The sequence below is a fragment of the Symsagittifera roscoffensis genome, chromosome 5, assembly GCF_963678635.1.
Source record: "Symsagittifera roscoffensis chromosome 5, txSymRosc1.1, whole genome shotgun sequence".
Classification (NCBI taxonomy): Eukaryota; Metazoa; Xenacoelomorpha; order Acoela; family Convolutidae; genus Symsagittifera; species Symsagittifera roscoffensis.
Genome location: NC_087066.1, coordinates 67456250 through 67476898, shown reverse-complemented (window position 1 = coordinate 67476898; position 20649 = coordinate 67456250). Strand labels below are relative to the sequence as shown.

Below are 20649 nucleotides of genomic sequence, written 5' to 3'. Positions count from 1 at the left end.
CCGGCACACATTTTTTCGATCAAGATTTCAGCGTTTTTCTGTTCGTCTTGAAATTTTTCTATGAGTTTGGGAAATGATGGGTGCTTGCCAGTCTGAATGTGACGCCAGACGCTTTGGCTCAAATGGAAATAACAGTATTGAATTTGTACATTTTTGGATACTGAGTTGAACGCATTTTTGACCGCTATTTCGAAATCAATGGTGGCTCGTTTAGGGAATTCAATGTCGAAGCAGCTCAAAAGTCGAAAGTACGTTTCTTCTTTCTTGTCCGGAAGCAATGTATACACAATAGGAATCAGAATTCCCTCGACTGAAGCGTGGATGGTGTATATCTGAAAGAACACACTCGGGGCCGTAGAAAAGGTGCCATCGCAGAACCAATCATCAGCGCCACTGAGAATGTCGAGTCCCGGAAGAGTGGTGAAAACCATTATTCGCTTGGTATCATTAGGCCCAGAGTCAAAATGAAGGAAACGCTCGCCGCTGTGTGTCACTTTCAGCAACTCTGGCAGTTCAAAATCAGTTAGGGATTGGGGTTCCTGCATTCTGGGCAGTGACGTTATCTTGGAAAGTGCGCAACCGGCCATTGCATTTCGATAAAACACATCGCCACGAAATTGAGGTGTCTGTTAGAATCCGATGTTTGAAGTATGCGTATGCATCATAAACTAGCATTTCGTTGTTTTTATTTGTCATAAGAATTTCCATTGTCAACACGAACTCGAGAGCAATAACAATGAAATTATGATCTCTCGTGTCTACGTTTGGCAACATTATCAATCAAGCAATAATTGTGTAGGTATGTGTAAATGATTTGAGTCCTGTGTTAATTTCGTCTCTAATTTGCTAGGCGAAGTAATTTCTGGTCTAAGTGCTCAGTTGCGTGGCCTTATCAATTTAATCCTACCTATTGAGAGCTTATCAAATTAATCCGGTCATTAACTAGTGTGGCAATAGCCTGGACAATTTTGGGACAATTTTGTCTGGGAACCAAATGTCTTGGACACTTTTTGCATTTTGGACTGTTTTTGCCGGGACATAAATGTCTGGGACACAAATGTCCTGACACGCTAAAGATTGGTTAGACAGATTTCTTGTTTCTTATTGTACCTCATGTTGAAAACCCTAAAATGTTTTAATTGCAAAAGCTATTTTGCTTGAGCATTTGCTTGTAATAATATTTGAGGTTTTTACTAGACCGATACAACAGCTCTGAAAATAGTTTGAAAAAGCATAATAACCAATGCAACTAAAGACGTGACAAACCGATAGTAGACGGTTGCTTTCCGCCACAACAATTAGAAACCTTTTTGTAGCTTTTAATGAATTTTTTTAATTAAGTGTCGTTTTTTTTTGAGTGTGGTATTACAAGGTAACTATAGAAACGCGCAGAAATTTAGGGAGTAAAGCATTTTGGGCAACAGTTTTCCTCGAAATTGAGGAAAAATAGAAATGACAAAAAAAAACGTTTCAGAAAAGTTTTTTTCTAATACTTTTTTCTATGTTTTTTGCTGAAAACTTTTTCTTTTTTCGATTTTGTTTTCACAAAGTTGGCGCCAAATGAAACATTGAAAACTAGTTACTTTGACATAAAATTATGTTTTTCAATATTAAAGGAAAATTTTTATTAGACCTGCTCTCTATGTCTGACTGACACCCACTTAATTTGTCTGTTAGTTTGAGAGATGGTAGATTTTGGAACTGAGACAAATCTGAAGGTTTGAAAACATTATATCTGTTTGTTTTTGGCACCATATGTCGCACGCTGTAAACTGATTTAATTAAAGCAGCCGTTTTGCTTGAACATATGGACTTGCTCATGCTTAAATTGTTTATGAAGACTTTTGAGCTTTTTGGAAAACAAATATAACAACAATACCAAGAATTTCAAAACTTGTAATAAAATGTGCATTCAAAAACTTGGCTGAAACGATACTACCCGGTTGCCCTGCTATGAATGTTCGTGTATTATGCATGGTGTGCCGAGAAAACTGTTTAAACGCGTAGAAACTTAGTGAGTTGAGCATAATCGACTTAAGCTTAGTGAGACCTGGGCAATTATAAAAAATAATAAGTTTCTCTGGTATTCTATATGCATTGAATATTTTCTATTTTCGATTTTGTACCATTTTTGATTTTTTGTTGCCAAATGAAGCTTTTTAAATTAATTTTGTGATGCAACTTTTTGTCTTTCAATATTTAATAGAATTTTTTTGACAAAACCTACTCTCTCCCGTTGATTTGTCTGCCTGATTCCTAGTTATTTTTTCTAACTAATTTGTCAGTTTGAGGCATGCTAGCTTGGGAAAAAAAGCTCAATTGAAAATGCTTATTTCAAAAGCAGTTTTTTTGTACCAAATGTCGCACAATTTAAATTGATTTTATTGAAACAGCCATTTTGCTTGAACGTTTGCTTAACTCAGCTGAAAACTAAGACTTCTATCTACCAAAACTCTGATTTTCTTTAATTGTGTTTTTTTTCCAAACTATTTGTCCCAAAAACGTTGTGTTTTGTTTCATCAACATTGTGAACAAATATGTTTTCTTTCAAATATTTGTGTACTTTCTCCAGTTTTGCGAGCGTCGAGATTCTAAGGTCGAACATTGAATTTTATTTACATAAAATTAGTGTATCATCAGCAAATTCCACTTAATTCTTGTTTCTATTGATTTTGTGTTTAAGCTATTATATAGGAATGAAAACCGAAAACCAGCGGTCAAAAAACACTACCTTTAATGTTTTCCAAGAGCATTTTCTAGTCCTAATTATGATTTTGAAGTTCTGCACATTGCTTACGGACCATTGAAGTGCCCTTTGGGAAAATAGATGCTCTATTGAAAAAACCTTACGTGCCAATTTTTTCCTAAATTGTGTTATGCAAAATGGTATTTATAGCTGTAGCAAGTTCCAGAAAAGTGCTCTTTTTTATTCTTCAATGTTGCTACAAATGTTTTCAGTAGAATCTGATAATGCAACTTTCGCTGATTATTTTCAAATTTTTTGGTTAATTTTCTCAAAAAATACAAAATTGATAAAATTTTCATGTAAATTAAAGAAAAAAAACTTGAAGTTTAGATTCAGAGTTTTTTTGAAAATCTTCACCCTGCCTATATTAAATAGAAAGTGAATAAATAAGCATCCAGAAATGTATTAGCCCGACCCAATATCTTGCCTCAATTAGTTTGAAATTATTTCTAGGCCGGATTAAACTGCCGCTTACGCGTTTATAGCACGAACTCATATGTATTGCATGTAGCCAAATTCGCAGTTTTCAAACACCAGTAATTTACAAAAGTTAGTCATCGTTAAAAAATCTTTTTAATTTTGAGTTCAGCTTGTCAATGCTCGAATTTATAGGCATAAATATAAACAATGTCTCTGTAAATAATAAATGATATGAGTTAGATCGGCCACTGTGTAAATGTTTAAATGTTGATTCCGCAATGAAAAGTTTTTTTTGGATTTCATTATTTTTCTAACTGTGTTTTTTTCCATACGAAAAATCAGGTACCACAAGATATCACCAGAATATTGAAAGTGATATATTCTATTAAAGCCTTTTCAGCATTGATTCGAACAATATTGAAGATTAGTTTTAAAAAATTGGTGTTAGTACAAAGAAGATTTTTTTCACTCTTAATTTTCGAATATGTAAGACGATCGAATAGGTGTTATATTAGTAAAAGTAACAAATTAGTGAAAAATCAGTTCGACTCCATGAAAATTAATTTTTGAAGCTTCAATAAGCAATAAAAAGTTTTCTGCTTAAAATGATTCAGAGTTGGTTTAATTTTTGTGTTTTGCATATACGAAAAGTATCACTCAGTATTTAAAACTGGGTGTGAAGGGAAGATTTTCATAAATGAATAATTAAAACTTTGATGTTTTATCTTTGTTTGTTTCTTGAAAGCTTCTCAATTTTTAAATCATCTTACTTCAGACTCTAAAGAACAGTCGGAATATTGAGGCATTCGCGTTGGCCTAATTATGCATGCGGTCGTTGTTTTATTCAGACTAATATGGACCTTTTAATTAATCGCCAATATTTGAATTTCCATTCCATCTGAAAGAAATCAATACTCTAAGCTCAACTGTAAAAAGCTCTTTCTTTCAACTGGGTTTTTCTCGCGAAGCCAGGGTGGTTTGGAATTTGCCATATTGGGATGGTTAATGCTCGCGAAGTTTCCAGTTTCTATCAACGCGTAGCAAATTGGGCTGAGAATTTTATCCAATTTCATTGAAGTTTGCTAATTGATCGAAGTATTGTGTTATTAGCAGCAGAAGTTTTGCTTTCGTAGTTAACCTTGGGTGTGGGGAGATCTATGGATTTTTTTTGAATTTTCATTAATAATGATTATTATATTTATAATTTGAAAAAAAAATACCTGAGACAGCTTAAAGGTACAGTTGTAACATACAGTCTTGTTTAGTAATTATAGTTCAGTCTTGTTTAGTAGTTTTTTTTTAAAATTTGTAAAATATTCATCTCAAAAATTATAATTTCAATTTTTTTTGTTCAATCATTGTCAGGATAGCTTTGTCAGGAAAACTGGCTGGTCTGAGTTGTATTTTCAAAAATAGTCGAAAAGAAAAAGAAAATTATAACACACTAGACGCCATGCAGGGGTCGGCTGTGGGTCGAATCCCTGAGGGAGAGGGGCGTTTCGTCACCGCCCCCCCAATCCGCTGGTGGTTCTTCTGTTATCAGCTACGTCATAATATCAAAATATTCTCAGTTTTTCAAAACTATCAGTGTTTCCAAATTAAACAAAAAATAAGCCAATTTCAATTGAACGAGTAAAATAAACGAGCAATTTGAATTTATGTACAGAATCTGCGAGGTCTCCGGAATGTAAGTATAATACACTTATCATTAGGATACACCACATCACTTAGACCACTTAGTTGTTTATTTCCGAATCACCGAACAGTTTGCGCACAATCCCTGCATGCTCATCTGATGTTTTGTTAGAACATTCTTTTTTATTTCACTTCAATATTTTTTCTAGCTTCACAATTATTATTTTTTGAAAAATGTGACGTTATTTTGCAAGTTTTGTCATAATGGTTTTAGTTACGACCTGGAAAACGTGGGAGCTATTCCGAAGAATAAGTTGTTCCATCTTTGGGGTCTGGACAAAAATGGGAAGCCCAAACTGCGGGACCTGATGTTCCACAGGAGCCAGACAGATGTGCACACCCAGAGGGGAAGGGAACACACCAGACTACCGACTGCTCACTCCATTGCACTGGATGATCTGAATGACCAGGCAGTGTTCAGGCCTAGCTGGGAGACTGACCCCAAAGGAGTCACCTCTGACCCTTCGGCGCCCATTCCCAAGTCCATGCTGAAGATGAAGTCGAAGGAATTCATGGCTTTCTTGAGAGAGAAGGTACACTAAGGAGAAAGGCTTCAATTTTTAATGCAAAAAAATTTTCAAATCTCTTAATTATCTGAAATTCAATTAATTTCAAGAATGATTTTGGACTCTTGGAGTCATTTTGAGCTTCTGCCGGTTTGGAGGATGATTTTTTTCGTTCTTCAAACTACTTGACGATAGAAGTCTGTTATTTTCAGTTCGAGGCTGGCTCCCAGCAGATGGTGAAGTGCTTTGAGAAGTACGACACGATATCATGTGGCCAGGTATGTACGCCCTCATCGATAGTTTTTCATACAGGTGCCCTAACGTTATTTTCATACCGAACCCGTAGTATATTATGTCAATCAAAAACTAGCAATTTGCCTCTTCAAGTTTATTTCAGACTTTCAACTTTTTATCGTCGCTTGAGGCTATGGCAGCATATTACAGCGCAGAAAATTATCCAACAGAATCATGGCACTTAGCTCTTAATCACGGGTACAATTGAATCCTATGTTGTTCGCCAGGTGTCCCTCGCGACAGTGAAGAAAGTGTTGAGTGAAGTTGGCATCGAGTGTGAAGAGAAGACGCTGGACCAGATGAATGGACGTCTGGACATCCCGTGTGACGAGAACGGAGTCTACTACCATCACTTCATCTCCATTCTCTCATCCAGGGCAGAGTTGGCCAAGATAGAAGCTATTAACAAACTGGTCCCCGATGACAATTCCAAAGAGCAGAATGGCAAAGAGTATGCAAAAAAGTTACACTTGCATCTAAAAAATTGAATTATCTTGTCAAATAGCACAAATGTTGTAAAAAATATGAGGCAACTTTTTTTTAAATAGTTCAAAATTTACAATTTGGAGGGCTCAATAAGCTTTTTTATGCCAGAAGTAAAACTTCATAAACAAAGATAGACTTGGTTAGTAATTTTATTTTTAAAAAACACTTTCCAGGGATTCGATAAAACAAAGCAAAAAAATCTCCGGGGATTCGAATCCTTTTTAATGAGGCCTTCTGGTAGTTGTCGTTTTTTCCTATTGCGGGCCTACAATTTTAAGCTTTCGTCAATTGTTTTTGAAGAATGCATTGATTTGTTGGCAGCGCTGGGAACAAGGACGAGGATGATGCCAAACTGGAGACTGCCATCACAGACTTCCTGGCTGCCAGCTTCCTCGCCATACTCGCTGGATTGAGGTATTCAAAGAACCTCCACTCTCTGTCTTCCCACCTTCTTCAAATCTTTTAAAAATCGCCTCAAATTCTTCTGAAACTGTTTTTAAGACTCATTTTTTGTAGAAAGTTATTCAAATTGATGGTAAAATTTGTCATTATTGCAAAACCTGCCTGAAACAACTTTGTTTAATTGCAGTATTTTGTTATGTTCAAACAAATTCGAATGTAGGTTGAAAAAGTTCACTCTGTTGCAGAGAAGCGGACAAGGAAGGGGCGTGTAGTGTTGAGAAAGGAGTAGTGATGAGTCAGTTGGAAAAGCATCTGAAGTTCTCCCTCTCCCCAGCTCACAAACAGCTGTTAGAGAATGTGATCTTCAAGCATGAGAGACACAAGTCGGACGTAGCAGATGGCGCAAAAGTGGCATACATGCACTTCATGAAACTGTTCACCAGATCGTGAGTCATCATTATGGACACAATTAAGAAGTATGGCTCTTCTCTATGTGTTCTCCTTCAGTGTAAATTGAAACGGCTGATCCAAACATCAGCTCAAGTAAAAAGATACAAAATACAGTGTAAAAAAGAAAAAAATAAATGACTGAACTTGCTTTATTAGTTCATAAAATGTCTTTTGCGGTTTTCTCATTTTATCACATCATTTAAATAATGGCGAGGTACCCAAAAACATAACCGAAAGGCTACATACTATTACGTGATTACACTGGCGAGCTTGCGAGCGTTAGTGTAATAGTACGAACCTTCTTTTTTCTAAACTAACACGCAAATAAAAGTGTTCAATAAAAGTGTTCACTCATTTGGTGGCACTTTTGCTATAATCACGGTCAGTAGTATTGGAAATTTCTGCTTTAATTGTGGCTTGTGTTTTTAACTCATTCAGAGCCTGTGGCTGAATGGTTATTGTGTGATGCGCATTACCTCTAGGTCGCAAATTGAATCTGGGAAGTAGCCGAATGTTCGCTTTTTTTCGTGTTCTGGCTAGTGTTTGCGAAGAGTAGCTTCGCCTCTGTGTTCATGATTACGGACAGAATTAGATACCATGCGGATTTGTATGGGTTTTGGTGTTTACAGATGTCCAAGTAAATTGTTGTTTCAAAAACCTTACGAAAATTTTTTCATTGGTTTTTCTTGTACCTATAGCTTAATTTGCATTTCGAAAGATTACTTTAAAACTATTTTGGAAAGTTTTTCTCCTAAAACAAAAGCGTTAGCCTATGTCATACTGCGCTAGCGGTAATCTTGGATGCTTAATGTAATGTAATTGTTTATCACATACGATATTTTATACCAAGGTCACTGAAGATCACATTTTCTCATATCACACTTTTTCATCATATCGGATTGGTTGGAGTGCAATTAGTGTGAGTGTTTTTCACTTTCAGACTGCAATGAATCCCAACACAAGTACCAACAACACAAACGACAGTTTCGAGCAGTTGTTAAATCAGTATCTGCCGGTCACCCAACATTGGTTCTCCTCAGATAGAGCCAGGCCGCGGTTTCGCGCGGGGGCTATTCGACCCAGAAGATCTTCAACAGTTCAACGAGGAGTAGAACTGAGGAGTCAATACGCCCGTATTCTAGCGAATTTCAGGTCCAAACGGGGCAGGATACCAAAACAACAATCTCAGTCAGTCAACAGTCTCGAGATCTTAAAGTCACCAGTGGTCGCTGCGGACCAGAAATCGTTAACCGGACTGGTGGGAATTCTGGACTCAGATGTATTATCGGAGCTCACGGATGAAGATGCCAGTTTAAGTCTCATGAAACGAGCAATTATCAACCGGGATTACGAAGGATTTTGCCGTATCGATTCCTATATTAAATCATTTTGGCATTGTGCAGCGGTAGTTGATGGCTGTGTTGTGGTGGATAATAGGATCGCTATTCCCATGTGTCTACGCAAACCTTTGTTATCTCGACTTCATAGATCGCATGCGGGTCAGTTAGCAATGGTTGACGCAGCACAATACATCTGGTGGCCCCGAATGCATCGGGACATTATCCAACTGTGCAAAGATTGTCCTCAGTGCACAAAGTTTGGTAAGAATTTGAAAGCGAACGTATCATTTAATTCATCCAAGCCTTTACCTCTTTTATCGGGTCCTAATGAAGAGCTGCAACTTGACTACGCAGGCCCTCTACTTGACTCATTTGGTAATAGTATTTATATCTTGGTCGCAATCGACCGTTATTCAAAATATCCGTCGGCTATGATTACGCGTTCCACGGGAGGACGGAAGATCATTAAGTTTCTCAAGTCATATATTCAACAGCACAGTATTCCCAGATCCATTAAAACAGACCAGTATTCCGGTTTTAAAAATAAATTAGTGCAAAATTTTTGTCTAGAGAAAAATATTGTACAATATTTTTGTCCGGTGGGGGACCATCGTGGCTGTGGTTTAGTCGAACGGTCGATACAAACAATTAAGCGTCGTTTGGGCGCCTCTCGGTTAAGTTCGGATTTCTCTAATGTTCAGGATACCCTTAGGAATATTATTGAAGATATCCGGGTTACAAAAAATTCAGTTACCGGGGTCTCCCCGTTTGAACTTCATTTTGGTCGTCCGCCGAATACGGAGCTATCTATAGCGGCTGATCGTTTAACTTCGGGAATTCATTTAGACAACCAACGTTTGGAACGGGACTTGCTCACACCAGAGCAGCGACGGGAGCAGTGCGATAGTCGTCCCAGAATCAAAGTCGTCAAGAAAGGGCAATCAAGCCCGACGGTGTCTCCACATTTTGGTGGAACCACAGACTCAGTAGCGGATACACCCCACTACCGTGCACTGGAGAGCTTGGCACAATCCGCAAACCAGTGGTTGTCATTGAAAAAGTATCTGACACATCAGGAGTGAGTCAAAGCCCTGAAGACCCTGACGGAGAGAAATCAAATCCTCGCAGCCACTCTTCGTTCGAACTTGTCCGCTGGTACCCTCAGATTCCGGAACCAAATGCCAACGGAACAAATTCGCCCTTCGTTGCCAAAACGTAATTTGGACTATTTAGTATTGAACGAACCAAATAAGGTCGAAATTTTTCGGAAATTTCTAAATAGGAAGTCTGGCAGAGAACTTTTCAAACCTTATAAGGGCAAAATCGTGCGGATCACTGATTCCACATATATTTCTGATAAAGGGAAAGTTATTAGAAGGAATCACTTGGCAGTGCGTCTTAAATGAACCCCTCTAAGTTTTTCAGGAAAACAACTAACTCCTGTGAAGAAAGGGAAGAAACGCCCAAACGTGCCATCTTCAACATCATCATCGGAAGACAATAGGCCTCTCAAACAATCGGGTTCCAGGCAACGTATTTCAGCGAAAACAGTGTACGTGCCTGCTCATTCGAAATTTCCCTCTATGCCAGTTTCACATACTCCACCCCGCAGTCAAATGGTGGCGTCGAAATTAAGGGAAGATGCAACTTCGGAGGCTCCGGGTATACAGAACATCCCGTATCCACAGCATTCTACTCCGGTGGTAGACTTGACAGTTTCTTCCTCTACGTCGGGTAATCCAGGAACAGAGGCTCCTATTAGCGTCAAACCAAGGTGTATTAACGTCAAACCGAAATCTACAGTTATTGTCTCTTCCTCTAAGTCTGGCAATTCAGGAGCGGAAATTCCTATTAGCATCAAGTCAAAGGCGCCAATTCCAATAATGACCCCAGTAGGCTCAGATCTTATTCCCATCTCTTCAGACGAAGAATCGTCAATCTCGAAGTCACAAGTAGGAACTTCATCAAAATTGGTAGCATCGGGCTCTAACACCCAAGATAGTCACGGCATACTTTCGGAACAGGATGGGAATATGTCTTCTTCGTCAAATTCGTCACGATCTTCTTCTCGACGGAAAATGCAAACTACATTCTACGGTAGCCCTATTAGACACTCAGTTAATGTCATTCAGTCTCAGTCAACAACTACGCCTCCGTCAACTCCTGCCTCTCCGGATAAGAAAGTCCGTTTTGTCGTGTCCGGTTCTGATCGTCCTAATCAAGTAAGCCAGTCTCGGGCTGATATACCCGAGGATTCCCCAAAACATAGGAAATTTATTCGTTTCCCCAAAACGAGTACTTCCGACTATCCTTCGCGTCGGTCAGATAGATAAAACTTTTGTATTTATCGAATTCGGCATTTGGTCCAGAACTTAAACAAACTATTGTACCCTGTATTTGCTAAAAACTTTAAACTTTATACCAAATTTCTATTGTAAAACTTCATGTCGGTCAGATAAATGAAACTTTTGCATTTATCGAATTCAGCATTTGGCCCAGAAATCATACAAACTATCGTACCTTGTCTAATTAAAACTTTCGCATTTATCAATTCAGCATTTGGTCCAGAAATTATACAGATTTTTGTATCTTGTTCTCGCCATAATCTTTAAATTCATATCAAACCTTTATCTATGATAGTCATTTTCCATAAATCTCTTTGTCTACCTGATGTTCTTCACGGTTTCATATGTAAAAGCGCATTTATTAATTTTGTACTTAAGAGTAAAGAAATTCAAACACGGTTTGAATTCTTTTCCCGAGAGGGGGAAATGTGGTGCGTCGTTGTTTAGTCTTAAACATGACGTCATCAGTGTGCTAGCTATTCGTGCTAAACTCCATTATCGGTCAAGGTCGTTACCGACCTGCCAATCCACTTGAATCTTAACAGCTTGCGCTCTATTCATTCTCTGTTCAACTTATGAAAGATTTAAGTTGTATTTACTTCTATTGTCATGACATTATTTAAATACTAATCTATCTATATTATCTATATGATAACATAACAAGGAGAATTGATTCTTGTTTTAAAACTGTCTTTCGACGTTTCACAAACTGTATTATTCAGTCTGCGAATTGCTACAGCTATGGCTTAGCTGACAAAAGGAAAAGGTTCAGAACAAGAATTGAAATGATTTCTGGGCATTATCTTTTATATCTAACAGAGTTCCTGAGGTTTTCGCAGCCAAGTTCAAGTTTTGACATCTTGTTTACGACTTTCGACTTCTAAACCACGTTTTTTTAGTTAACCTTGGTAAATTTGATGTATGTAATACCAAATAACAAAATAAAAAGATGTATACATTGTCAATCCTACTATTGTTCACCCTTTAAGTTAGTAGGTTGAACTTGTGTTGATGAAGTTGGTTTTTGTTCATTATTATCTTATATAACCACGGAATGAGAAAAACCGCTATCGTAAACTTTGTTTAATACATATTCTTTTAACGCGATTTTTTGGTCAAAGTTTTCCAAAAAATACCTGAAAACACTTTTTTGGCCTGTTTTTTTTTCAAAAATTTGCCTGCCGAAAGTTCTGTCGAATTGGGGTCTTTATAGAGATAACGGAGAGCTCAGCAAATCAATTTAGTCGACCTAAATTTTTTTTTGAAAATCCGCCCCCTTCTCTCGAGAAAACCTTAAATCAGCCCATGCCTAGGGTTAGAACTGTTTCGACTATTTTCATTATTGATATGTGTTACTTCTTGGAACGGAATAACTTACGTCTCAAATTGTTTTTTTTTCCTTTCAAATTCTTATTGATGTGATTTGACAATTTGATCAATCAGAACTGTTCATGGAAAAAAAAAGCTATTATTACATTTTGTACAACTAATATTTTTTCCTGATTTTTGTTGTGCAGATTCTCGCGTCAGAAGTATGCCAGTGCTGCCAGCAGTGTCCGATCAGCTGGATCCTCTCTCGGTGGTGGGGAATCAGGGAGGAGTACTTCCCATTCTGAGAAGGAGCCCCTCTCGCCCGCCTGGGGAGTGACGGCGAGGAACAGACACCGACGGATGAGGACTGTCTCCCCCAAGAGGTACCAGAAGGGTCTGGACACTCTGAAAGAGCTGCAGGAAAATCCAACTGAGCAGAATGTGTTCAACCTGCCAATAACCATGGTGAGTCGATTGAAGATTAGATCCTAGTTAATTAGGAAAATTTTTCTGTGGAAACGAGAATAATTATTAACCAGATGTAACCACAATATTTCAGATAGAATATTTGTAAAAAACGATTCAAAAAAATCTTCCGCAATTCCGAGCTTTGTAATTTCACAAAAAGTTTTGTGAAATGGCAACGCGAAGTTGGCTGAACAATATTTTTTCTGAATTGTTATTACAGTAAATCGAGTTCTAGTAGTTTTTTATGTTCACCTGAAGTTTGGTGCTTTTGTTTAGTTGGAAATGGCGATGCAGGAAGTCAGCAAGAACAAAATCCACTCGCTGCATAAGGTTAGTAAATTGTTTGTTAAAAACTTTTTTAAAGTATGAAGTATAATTTGTTTATTACAATTCTAGCATTTATACTTGACATTACTTTCCTCCGTTCGTTCTGTCATCTGCTGAGATGGTTTCTGTTCAAGCTCGTATAGAGAATAGAAGCTGGGAATGTATAATATTTGTATCCAACTGTTTTCGTTTATTTATCTTTACCAGGCCTTCATGCTGCTGACAAAGAACGGCAAACGACTCATGAACAAACTGGAGTTCACTGACATCCTCTCCAAAATCGGGGTTCCCCTCTCACCCGATGAGATAGACCGAATTTGGGCTCTGCTGCCCCTGGAGCAGGACACAGGAGAGGTGGCCTTGGAAGCGTTGGTCGCCAGATTCACTCCTGGACATCCCAGTAATGCGAGCGCTCTTCCAGATCTCTACTCCAAAAGGCCGATTCCAGGTTTGCTCCTTCTCCCACTTTTGATAGGCTAGATTTAAAGTAAAGGATGTTGAGACGAGGATTCTTTAACAATTATTTGCAGTTTAAATTTCAGAATAGTTTTATATAATTTTCAGCTCCTCTTAAGCGTGCATGTAATTTTTAGCTCTTCTTATGCAATATTTAGCTCTAATTTAGCTCCTCACATTGCCTTGACCGTTATTGACGTGCGAGTAAGTAAAAGAAACAAAGAGTGTTCCATGTGGTTTGATCATCAAGGTCCTTGGTTGTTCCCTTTATTGCACAGTGCTTTGAATATTCTTTTTTCCCTTTCAATTTCTCGGTGTTGTCCTATAACAAAACTTGAAATAGACAAAAGCTTTATCGTTCATGACAACAAAGTTATAATTCATTCAAAGGCCATTTTTGTTCTTTAATTATCAGACGTGTATTTAAAAACGAGAAAAATTTTGATGGTGTCTTTTATGCTTGTTGGTTTGCATTGTAGTATTGTGTGCATGATTTGATTTTGATGTTTTCTGTTTTTGAGTGCACATTGAATTGATTGAGTAGTTTGATTTTGTTTTGTCACAATTTCGAACTCACGTCATCAAAGAAGAATCTATTATGAGACGGCGACATGACTTGCAAAAAATAAAGTAATGGCTATCTTCTTGGCAATGTTTAAAGGTGTCAATAATGATCTGTGATCACAACCAGCTTATGCAGCAACAACAACAATTTATTTAGAGTTGCTACTAGTTCGTCTCAAAAATGACCCCTTTGCTACTTTTACATACTTTCCCTTTTCCCCATTAAAGTTGAACTTATTGTGAGGCCAGTAAAAGGTCAATATGCAATCTTTTTGTATAAAAATCTTCCAAAAAACAGTCTAAGGTGAGCGTTTGACACGATATTTAAAAAACAATTGCCGAAAACTACCTAATTCCGTACCATCTGGTCGAAAATCCTGGATCGAATTTTGTCTTCAACTGCGTGGTCTAAGGTGCTTTTACCTAATCGAAAATTTTTAAAGATGACAGAATAAATTGTGAGGAAGGTTCAAGCGATGCTTGCTCGTCCCGGAAAATGCAAAATTCGCTGGCATTTCATCAAAGCAGTTTGTCTCATCCAGCAATGAAGCAGTTCTTTTGTCATTGAAGCAGTTTTTCCGCTCTAAAAAAGATTGAACATGCACCAATCGAACTCGCTTTTGGCTTTGTACAAACTCATGAAACATAATGAACTTAAAATACTCAATTTTTAAATTATTTTTTAAATAATGAGAATTGAACTGGCAGTCAGGTGGTCTGTTTCAGACTAATGATGATGAATTGCTCTATCGATCATCGTTTTCAATCAAACAATGGCGCCATAGTGACCAATCAGCGTTTGATTTAACCACTATTCCAGTGGCACTGCTAAACTTATTCTGCCATTTTGAATCATTAAAAATCAGTAAAGCTGCAAGTTAATACAAGGCAGTTATTATCAAAGACCGATTAATGTTAAGAACTAATTTTAGGATTTTTGAAACATTTAAATTATTCGCTGATTGCATTTATTTGGTTCTCTTTTTCTTTCTAAGTAGTATTCAAGTGTTATTTTGTAAATCCAGTATCGGATGAAGAGTTAGTGGCGCAGGCGAAGCAGAAGATAGCGGAGCAGAAGCGAGCCAGGAAGCTGGCCCTGTTGAAGGCCAAGCCAGCCAGATGTGGCAAGGGGGACACTAGTGAGGAGGCGAAGGAGAGGGGGGAGAGGAAGGCCTCTCTGGGAGAGGAGAGGGAGAAAGTGAAGGAGATCATGATCAGAATCAAACCACAGGTTCATTCATATCCTTTTTTACAGAAGCAAAGAGAAACCAGTCATTATCGATTTCGTTAAGACCATTTATCCACGCGGGAAAGGACCAACATACGAGCTGTACAGCTGATCACTGCGAACCGCTGTTGTGCCCCTGCTTAAGAACTACATTCAGTTTTTTGGTTATTTTTCTGGGCTGGGTAATGGTGCTTCACCCTCAAGCAACGAGTGCGGATTATGGTGGGCCTCGAACAACCGACCTTTCGATTCAGATGCGGAGATGTAACCACTTCGCCACAGCTCCCCTTTATTTGTTTATTTGTCAATTATGTGTGCGTTTGAAGAGAGCCTTGAATAGTTTTTTCATAATTATCTAATGACAGCGAGACAAATAATTACGTTTTTGTATTTGAATGCAAAGCGCCACCATGTTTTTTTCTTAGGATTTTCTCGAGACGTTTGGGGCAGTTTTTGGAAGGCAACGACTAAAAATTTGCGTGCGTTATTTTGGCACGCGCTCCCTCTCAAAATTAGCTCAAAATCGGCGCTCTTAGAACAATTTAAGTGTTGTTTGGCCAAAAATGCATGTCGTATAAAAGTACCAAAAGGGGACCTTCGTGTGGTGATGGGATTGGATCCTGAATAAGGGGTCCCCCTCCAAATCTGCAGTTGGTTCTTGAATACATTGTTACCATTTCAGACAGATTTGCTTCTGAAATTTTATTCCGAATACTCAATTTGCTAGCTTGTAAAAATAATCTTTACAGAAATGTTTAGGAGTCTTTCTGAGAGCAAGTTCTAGTTTTGTTCCATTACTAATTTTATCGGATGATCTAAATAGGATCGATTTTTAATTGTATTTTGAATTTTGGTAGTTATTTTCTCTAACTTTAGTTATGAGGGTTTGTGAGAGAAGCAAATGGATATTTTTTATCTTAACAGATGAGCGAACATCTTACGGAATTGCGCGCCAAACTGCGCCAGGAAGATTCACTTGGCACGGGATGTGTGAAGAGAAATGTAATGGAGGTCAGTCTGTCAACTATTACTAACTATATTAACCACATTGGTTTGTTTTCAGATTACACAGAGCCTAAAAGAGGCGTTTGTGTGTCAGGATCGCTACGGGCGAACTCACATCGATTTCAAAATTACCAAGGTTCCTTGTCTTTGTCTATTCTATCTATAATCTGTCTACCTTTTAGATAGTTGCCTTTGTCGTCCTAATCTATCAGCATGCCTTATGCCTATAGTGTAATGTCTTCTTTTCTGACAGAAGTTTCAAAAACTGCATACAAAAAAGCTGATTTGTTGTGATAAAGCACAGGAACTTTTCGCATCATCCAGTACATCAATGCTGCATCATTGGCAGCGTCGCTGTAAATCGCGCAATATTGAAGTATTCTTTTATTCAAACCATTTCTTGAGATAGATCTAAAGAGTTTGAAATTTTTCAAGTTTTGGAAATTGTTCATCCACGAAGAATTTGGACTTTTTGGCTTGCTGTTTTTTTTTGTGGAATGGCATTACAATGAAAAAATTTGATGACTGAATTGGCCTCTCTGGATTCCCAGACATACTTACCTGGACTGTATCAATCTCTGTTCGCAGAACTTGTTCCATCAGCACAGACTGGACTTGCGAAATGAGAAAGAGGCGGACTTGCTCTGCAGGGCGTTCGATATCAACGCAAACGGAAAGTAAGCCAAGTCATTTAGTTGTTCGAGAACTTCCTAACCTAAGACTATCTGGCCAAACATTCGACACATTGAAACTGAAAACTATCTTGATTTTTTTGTTATTGTTCTGCTTTATGTGTGATATAAAGAATTTTTTTGGCTGGCAAGCCAAGTCCCGCTTTTCCTACAGTTTTTGAAAATCATGGGACGATTTGAGTGTGGATATGTTGCTCTTCACTGACCGTAAACAGTAAACACGGTTCTAATGTTCATTGACATGTTTGGCTGTTCTGTTTGCAGCTTCCACTACCTGAGGTTCCTGGAACTCTACTTGCCACCTGTGTGCAAACACCCGATGGAGGCAAACGCACCCATAGACAGTGCCAACATCATTCAAGTGCTCAGGACCAGAGTGAGTGTTCAACTTAGCCTTTGCTTCTATTAATTTTACCTCTTCCACTCAAGACACTATTCCACTTCAATCATAAAAAAACATGTACATTAATTACTTTTGTTGATAGCTCGGTGATTTTTTAATTCGTTTAATTCAGACCTGAACCAGTTTTTTCGCAAAATACGCAATTGAAATTAATATTTCAACAAACTGTTGTTTTTTTCATAATTCTCGTGCTTATTTTGAATTCGTCCTGAGATAATTCATGGCCAAGTCATGTTTTTTTTCGAAAAAATGAAATTATGAAATTATGATGTTTTTGAAGTGGACAACAACAACCTTTTCTGATGATTTCGCACCAGTGGTTCTGATTTTGAACGTCAATTATATACTATAGAAATCGGAGCAACCAGAAATTCCAAAAACACTTAAACTTCAGGTGGGTCTAGTGATGACATCTAAATTTAGATCACACAGCAGCATCTTTTAGTTCGTAGTTGTTCTTAGAAGTTCTCAATTACTCGACAATTTCATTGCACAATGAATTTGCGCCCTGGGCTGATCATTTATTGCACATGAAATCATCATCACAACTGAACTTTATTCGTCATCACTTTGAGCACCTTCGAGTAGTAGATCGATTTTGTCTTGTTATAGTTTTTAGTTTTCTAAATCTCAGTCTCAACTATTATTTCGACTGTTTTTGTTCCGAATTCGAAGAAAATGGAATATTTATGATCGGCGTGGCTTTTTTTATTCAGTCAGTTTTCACCGATCGAAATAATAGTTTTCCACAGAAAGTTTTTGTGCCTCATTAAAGATATCGACTTCCTAAGTTCAAATGTAAAAAGATATCTCACCGATTAGTTTTTGCAAAGTTCTGGGGGGTTGAAAGTTGCCAAATTTGCCATGTTCAGGACTAAATTATGCGCGCTTTGAAGAGTTTACTTATAATGTTGAGAGCGTACGGCCAATTATTTATGCGTGGCGAAGTAATCCCGTGCAACAAAATTGTTTCAAATTGAATTGAGTATAGCTAATTGGCCGTATTAATTTCTTTCGACTCAAAATTTTACTTATTGATATTGTCCAAAAATTATAGCTTTTCAATTGTTTATTTTAAGGGTCAGTCGGAACATTCAGGGACAGTCGGAACATTCAGGGCTTTGCCCTGATTACGAGCAATCTTGTTTTAAAACGGAGTCGAAGTCTTAATAAAAATTCCCTTTACTCATCATTCAGGTTCAGTAGCGGCCTTAGGGAGGGGCTCGGAAACAATTTGGATGACCTAAAAAAGGTCGAAATCAGCCCCGTTCAGATTCCCAATAGATTTTTACAGTAATTCCTATGGTTTTGATGAAAGTTGCTTTGATATTTTTCTTTCGGAAACTAATTTACCGTAGGAGTGATTTTCGAGCAACAAGAGTTAGATTACGAATCTAATTTGAATAATTCTTCAATATAATGCGGTTCATTGTTTGTATATCAAAGAGAATTGGGATGCCGCTGTAGCATAATTTATAGTTATCGAAAAATTCAACATTTTTTTTAAATGAAAAGTTTTAGGTTTTCCATATCAAAGTTGTTTTAAAGAGTAATGAATGTAGTTTGTACTCTTATATAAGTCTTGCTGATTTTTTCTGTTTTTTTTCAGTAAAAAGTCTTAAAATTTGTTCACGCTCAGTTTTGATTTTTCGCGGTTTGATTTGTGATTTCTTTTTAATTTCAGTGCATTTCTGTTGTTAAACTCCACTATCGAGCAGCAAAAGTGTACAGGTCACGAAAAACGTGATCGACTTCTAATTTCAAAAATGGTGATTAATTATCAGATTTCCCAGCGAAATAATAGTTTTGCTTATTGATCCAGTTTTCTCAAATTGGGTTAATTTTAACAAATAATTGTCCATGATAAAATGTTCTACAAATTCGAAGAGCGATGTTCAAAGTTAACATCCTCTACCCCACGAGGGTGGGGTGAGGATATTAACTTGATTCCTTTTTTTTAACTTGCGTTCATTTCTCTCTTCCAATATTCGATTGACTATGTTATATAATATTGAACTTTAAATTTATGAAAATACGGTCAGAAAATTTAAATAATTGTTGCGCATCGACCTGGTTCTCTGTTTTTTTTTAAACTTTCGAGGCGTTCTCTTATCGTGTATTACAAATCATTTTGTTCGTGCTCAGATCTTGGCCAAGTGGAAGAATCTGCGACGAGGCTTCACTCAACATGACGTGAATGGGGACGGATATCTGCAGAAGGGGGAGTTCCTGAGGGTGTTGAGAGACCACGGGATTGTGTTGAGCGAGGAGGATCTGTACCATCTGATGTCAGACATAGACGAGAACATGGACGGCAAGTTGAGCTACAGCGAATTCCTCAAGTACTTCCTAGTCTGAACAACAACTCACACTGCTGCGGTTTATTACATAATATCATCAAGACAAACTGACCAAAAATGAACGCAAGAATTTGTTTAATTATCCTCCTCCTTCCCTCTCACAAAAAGAACAAGTTCGTTATAAGGAAAATAAATCACATAAGCCTAATAGTTGAATAAGTATTTCGAAGCTTAGAAGTTTTCCGATGGATGTTAGGTGTTGGGGATAATTAAAAAATCTGAGCCCAGTATATAAAACAGCTGAAATGTTTGCCATTTGCCCTGAAACCTGTAGCAAATAACATATCCATGATGCAGTTTTTTGCATTAAAATATACCGTTTTGGTTGGTCCTTATAGTAGCTGGTTAATTATTTACGTACGACAACAAAATCACATATAATATAACACCAACTATCTGATGTAATACCATTTAATGGGTTCCTGTTAGCTTTTACTGAAGTATACTAGTACATTTTTCGTCTCAATTTTATGACGCCAAGTTATCGTCTCAATTGTTTTATGAAGGCGTAACTTGATCTTAAAGGAGAACTAAATATTTGTTCTTACTCATGACCATTATTTCAGTCGACTTCATTCTTTTCTTTTTCATAACAAAAACTAAGTAGCTTGAGATACATGAGAAGTAATAGAGAAGATTTCGATAAGCAACCGATTTTTGGAGCACTTTCAAAGAAGTAAATCTACTTTAAAGTTTGAAGTTGACTATCAATTTTAAAATGAATTATCTGCAAACTGTTTGCAGGTCATTTAAACAAATTAGCTAACCAGCAGGGCTCTCAGCACTAACGACCAATGCTAACTTTTACTCGTTGTGAACTAGTTGAAAGTGGTAACATCATTTAATATATTATTTTGATAATTAGCTACTTACTTTCTAAAATGAACGACCCATATCTGCTTAACTCACAAAGTTGCCTGCTATTTTCATTAATAGATTTTATTTGAATCTTTTTTGTTCCTCAAAGACATCTTTTGCGTCTACTTAAGGTACACATTGAGTCCAATGAACTTAACGGAAAACTTAGCGCTAGAGCATCTGGCTGCGTGAGAGAATTAGGTTCAATTTTTTTGAAACCTTGCTTTAGATATTTTTCAGATAATCTTGTCAAAATATTTCTTGTCAATGCAAAAATGTGAAATTTCAAGTTT

The 20649-nt window shown here is 37.3% G+C and overlaps 3 protein-coding genes across 7 annotated transcripts in view; all 3 read left to right on the top strand.

Annotated features, from left to right (window-relative positions):
* The window catches only part of LOC134845523 (uncharacterized), a 32138-nt gene extending 11688 nt beyond the window's left edge, over positions 1 to 20450 (top strand). Inside the window, exons 8-21 of one of the 3 annotated variants that reach the window (XM_063862453.1) lie at positions 4833 to 4853; positions 5076 to 5394; positions 5580 to 5645; positions 5889 to 6112; positions 6469 to 6561; positions 6795 to 6995; positions 12202 to 12460; positions 12740 to 12793; positions 12998 to 13238; positions 14836 to 15041; positions 16102 to 16179; positions 16632 to 16720; positions 17000 to 17111; positions 19284 to 20450. In XM_063862453.1, the coding sequence (XP_063718523.1) occupies positions 4833 to 4853; positions 5076 to 5394; positions 5580 to 5645; positions 5889 to 6112; positions 6469 to 6561; positions 6795 to 6995; positions 12202 to 12460; positions 12740 to 12793; positions 12998 to 13238; positions 14836 to 15041; positions 16102 to 16179; positions 16632 to 16720; positions 17000 to 17111; positions 19284 to 19496 (2176 nt within the window). In that variant the 3' untranslated portion in view covers positions 19497 to 20450. Of the gene's footprint in view, positions 1 to 4832; positions 4854 to 5075; positions 5395 to 5579; positions 5646 to 5888; positions 6113 to 6468; positions 6562 to 6794; positions 6996 to 12201; positions 12461 to 12739; positions 12794 to 12997; positions 13239 to 14835; positions 15042 to 15962; positions 16050 to 16101; positions 16180 to 16631; positions 16721 to 16999; positions 17112 to 19283 lie in introns of all 3 variants that reach the window. The other 2 variants (XM_063862452.1, XM_063862454.1) reach the window with 2 other exon arrangements.
* LOC134845466 (glycogen debranching enzyme-like) overlaps positions 1 to 20649 on the top strand; it is a 643946-nt gene that overhangs the window by 383065 nt on the left and 240232 nt on the right. The gene's annotated exons all lie outside the window — the stretch shown is intronic.
* The window catches only part of LOC134845467 (serine/threonine-protein phosphatase 2A 65 kDa regulatory subunit A alpha isoform-like), a 525354-nt gene that overhangs the window by 345007 nt on the left and 159698 nt on the right, over positions 1 to 20649 (top strand). The window lies entirely within an intron of this gene.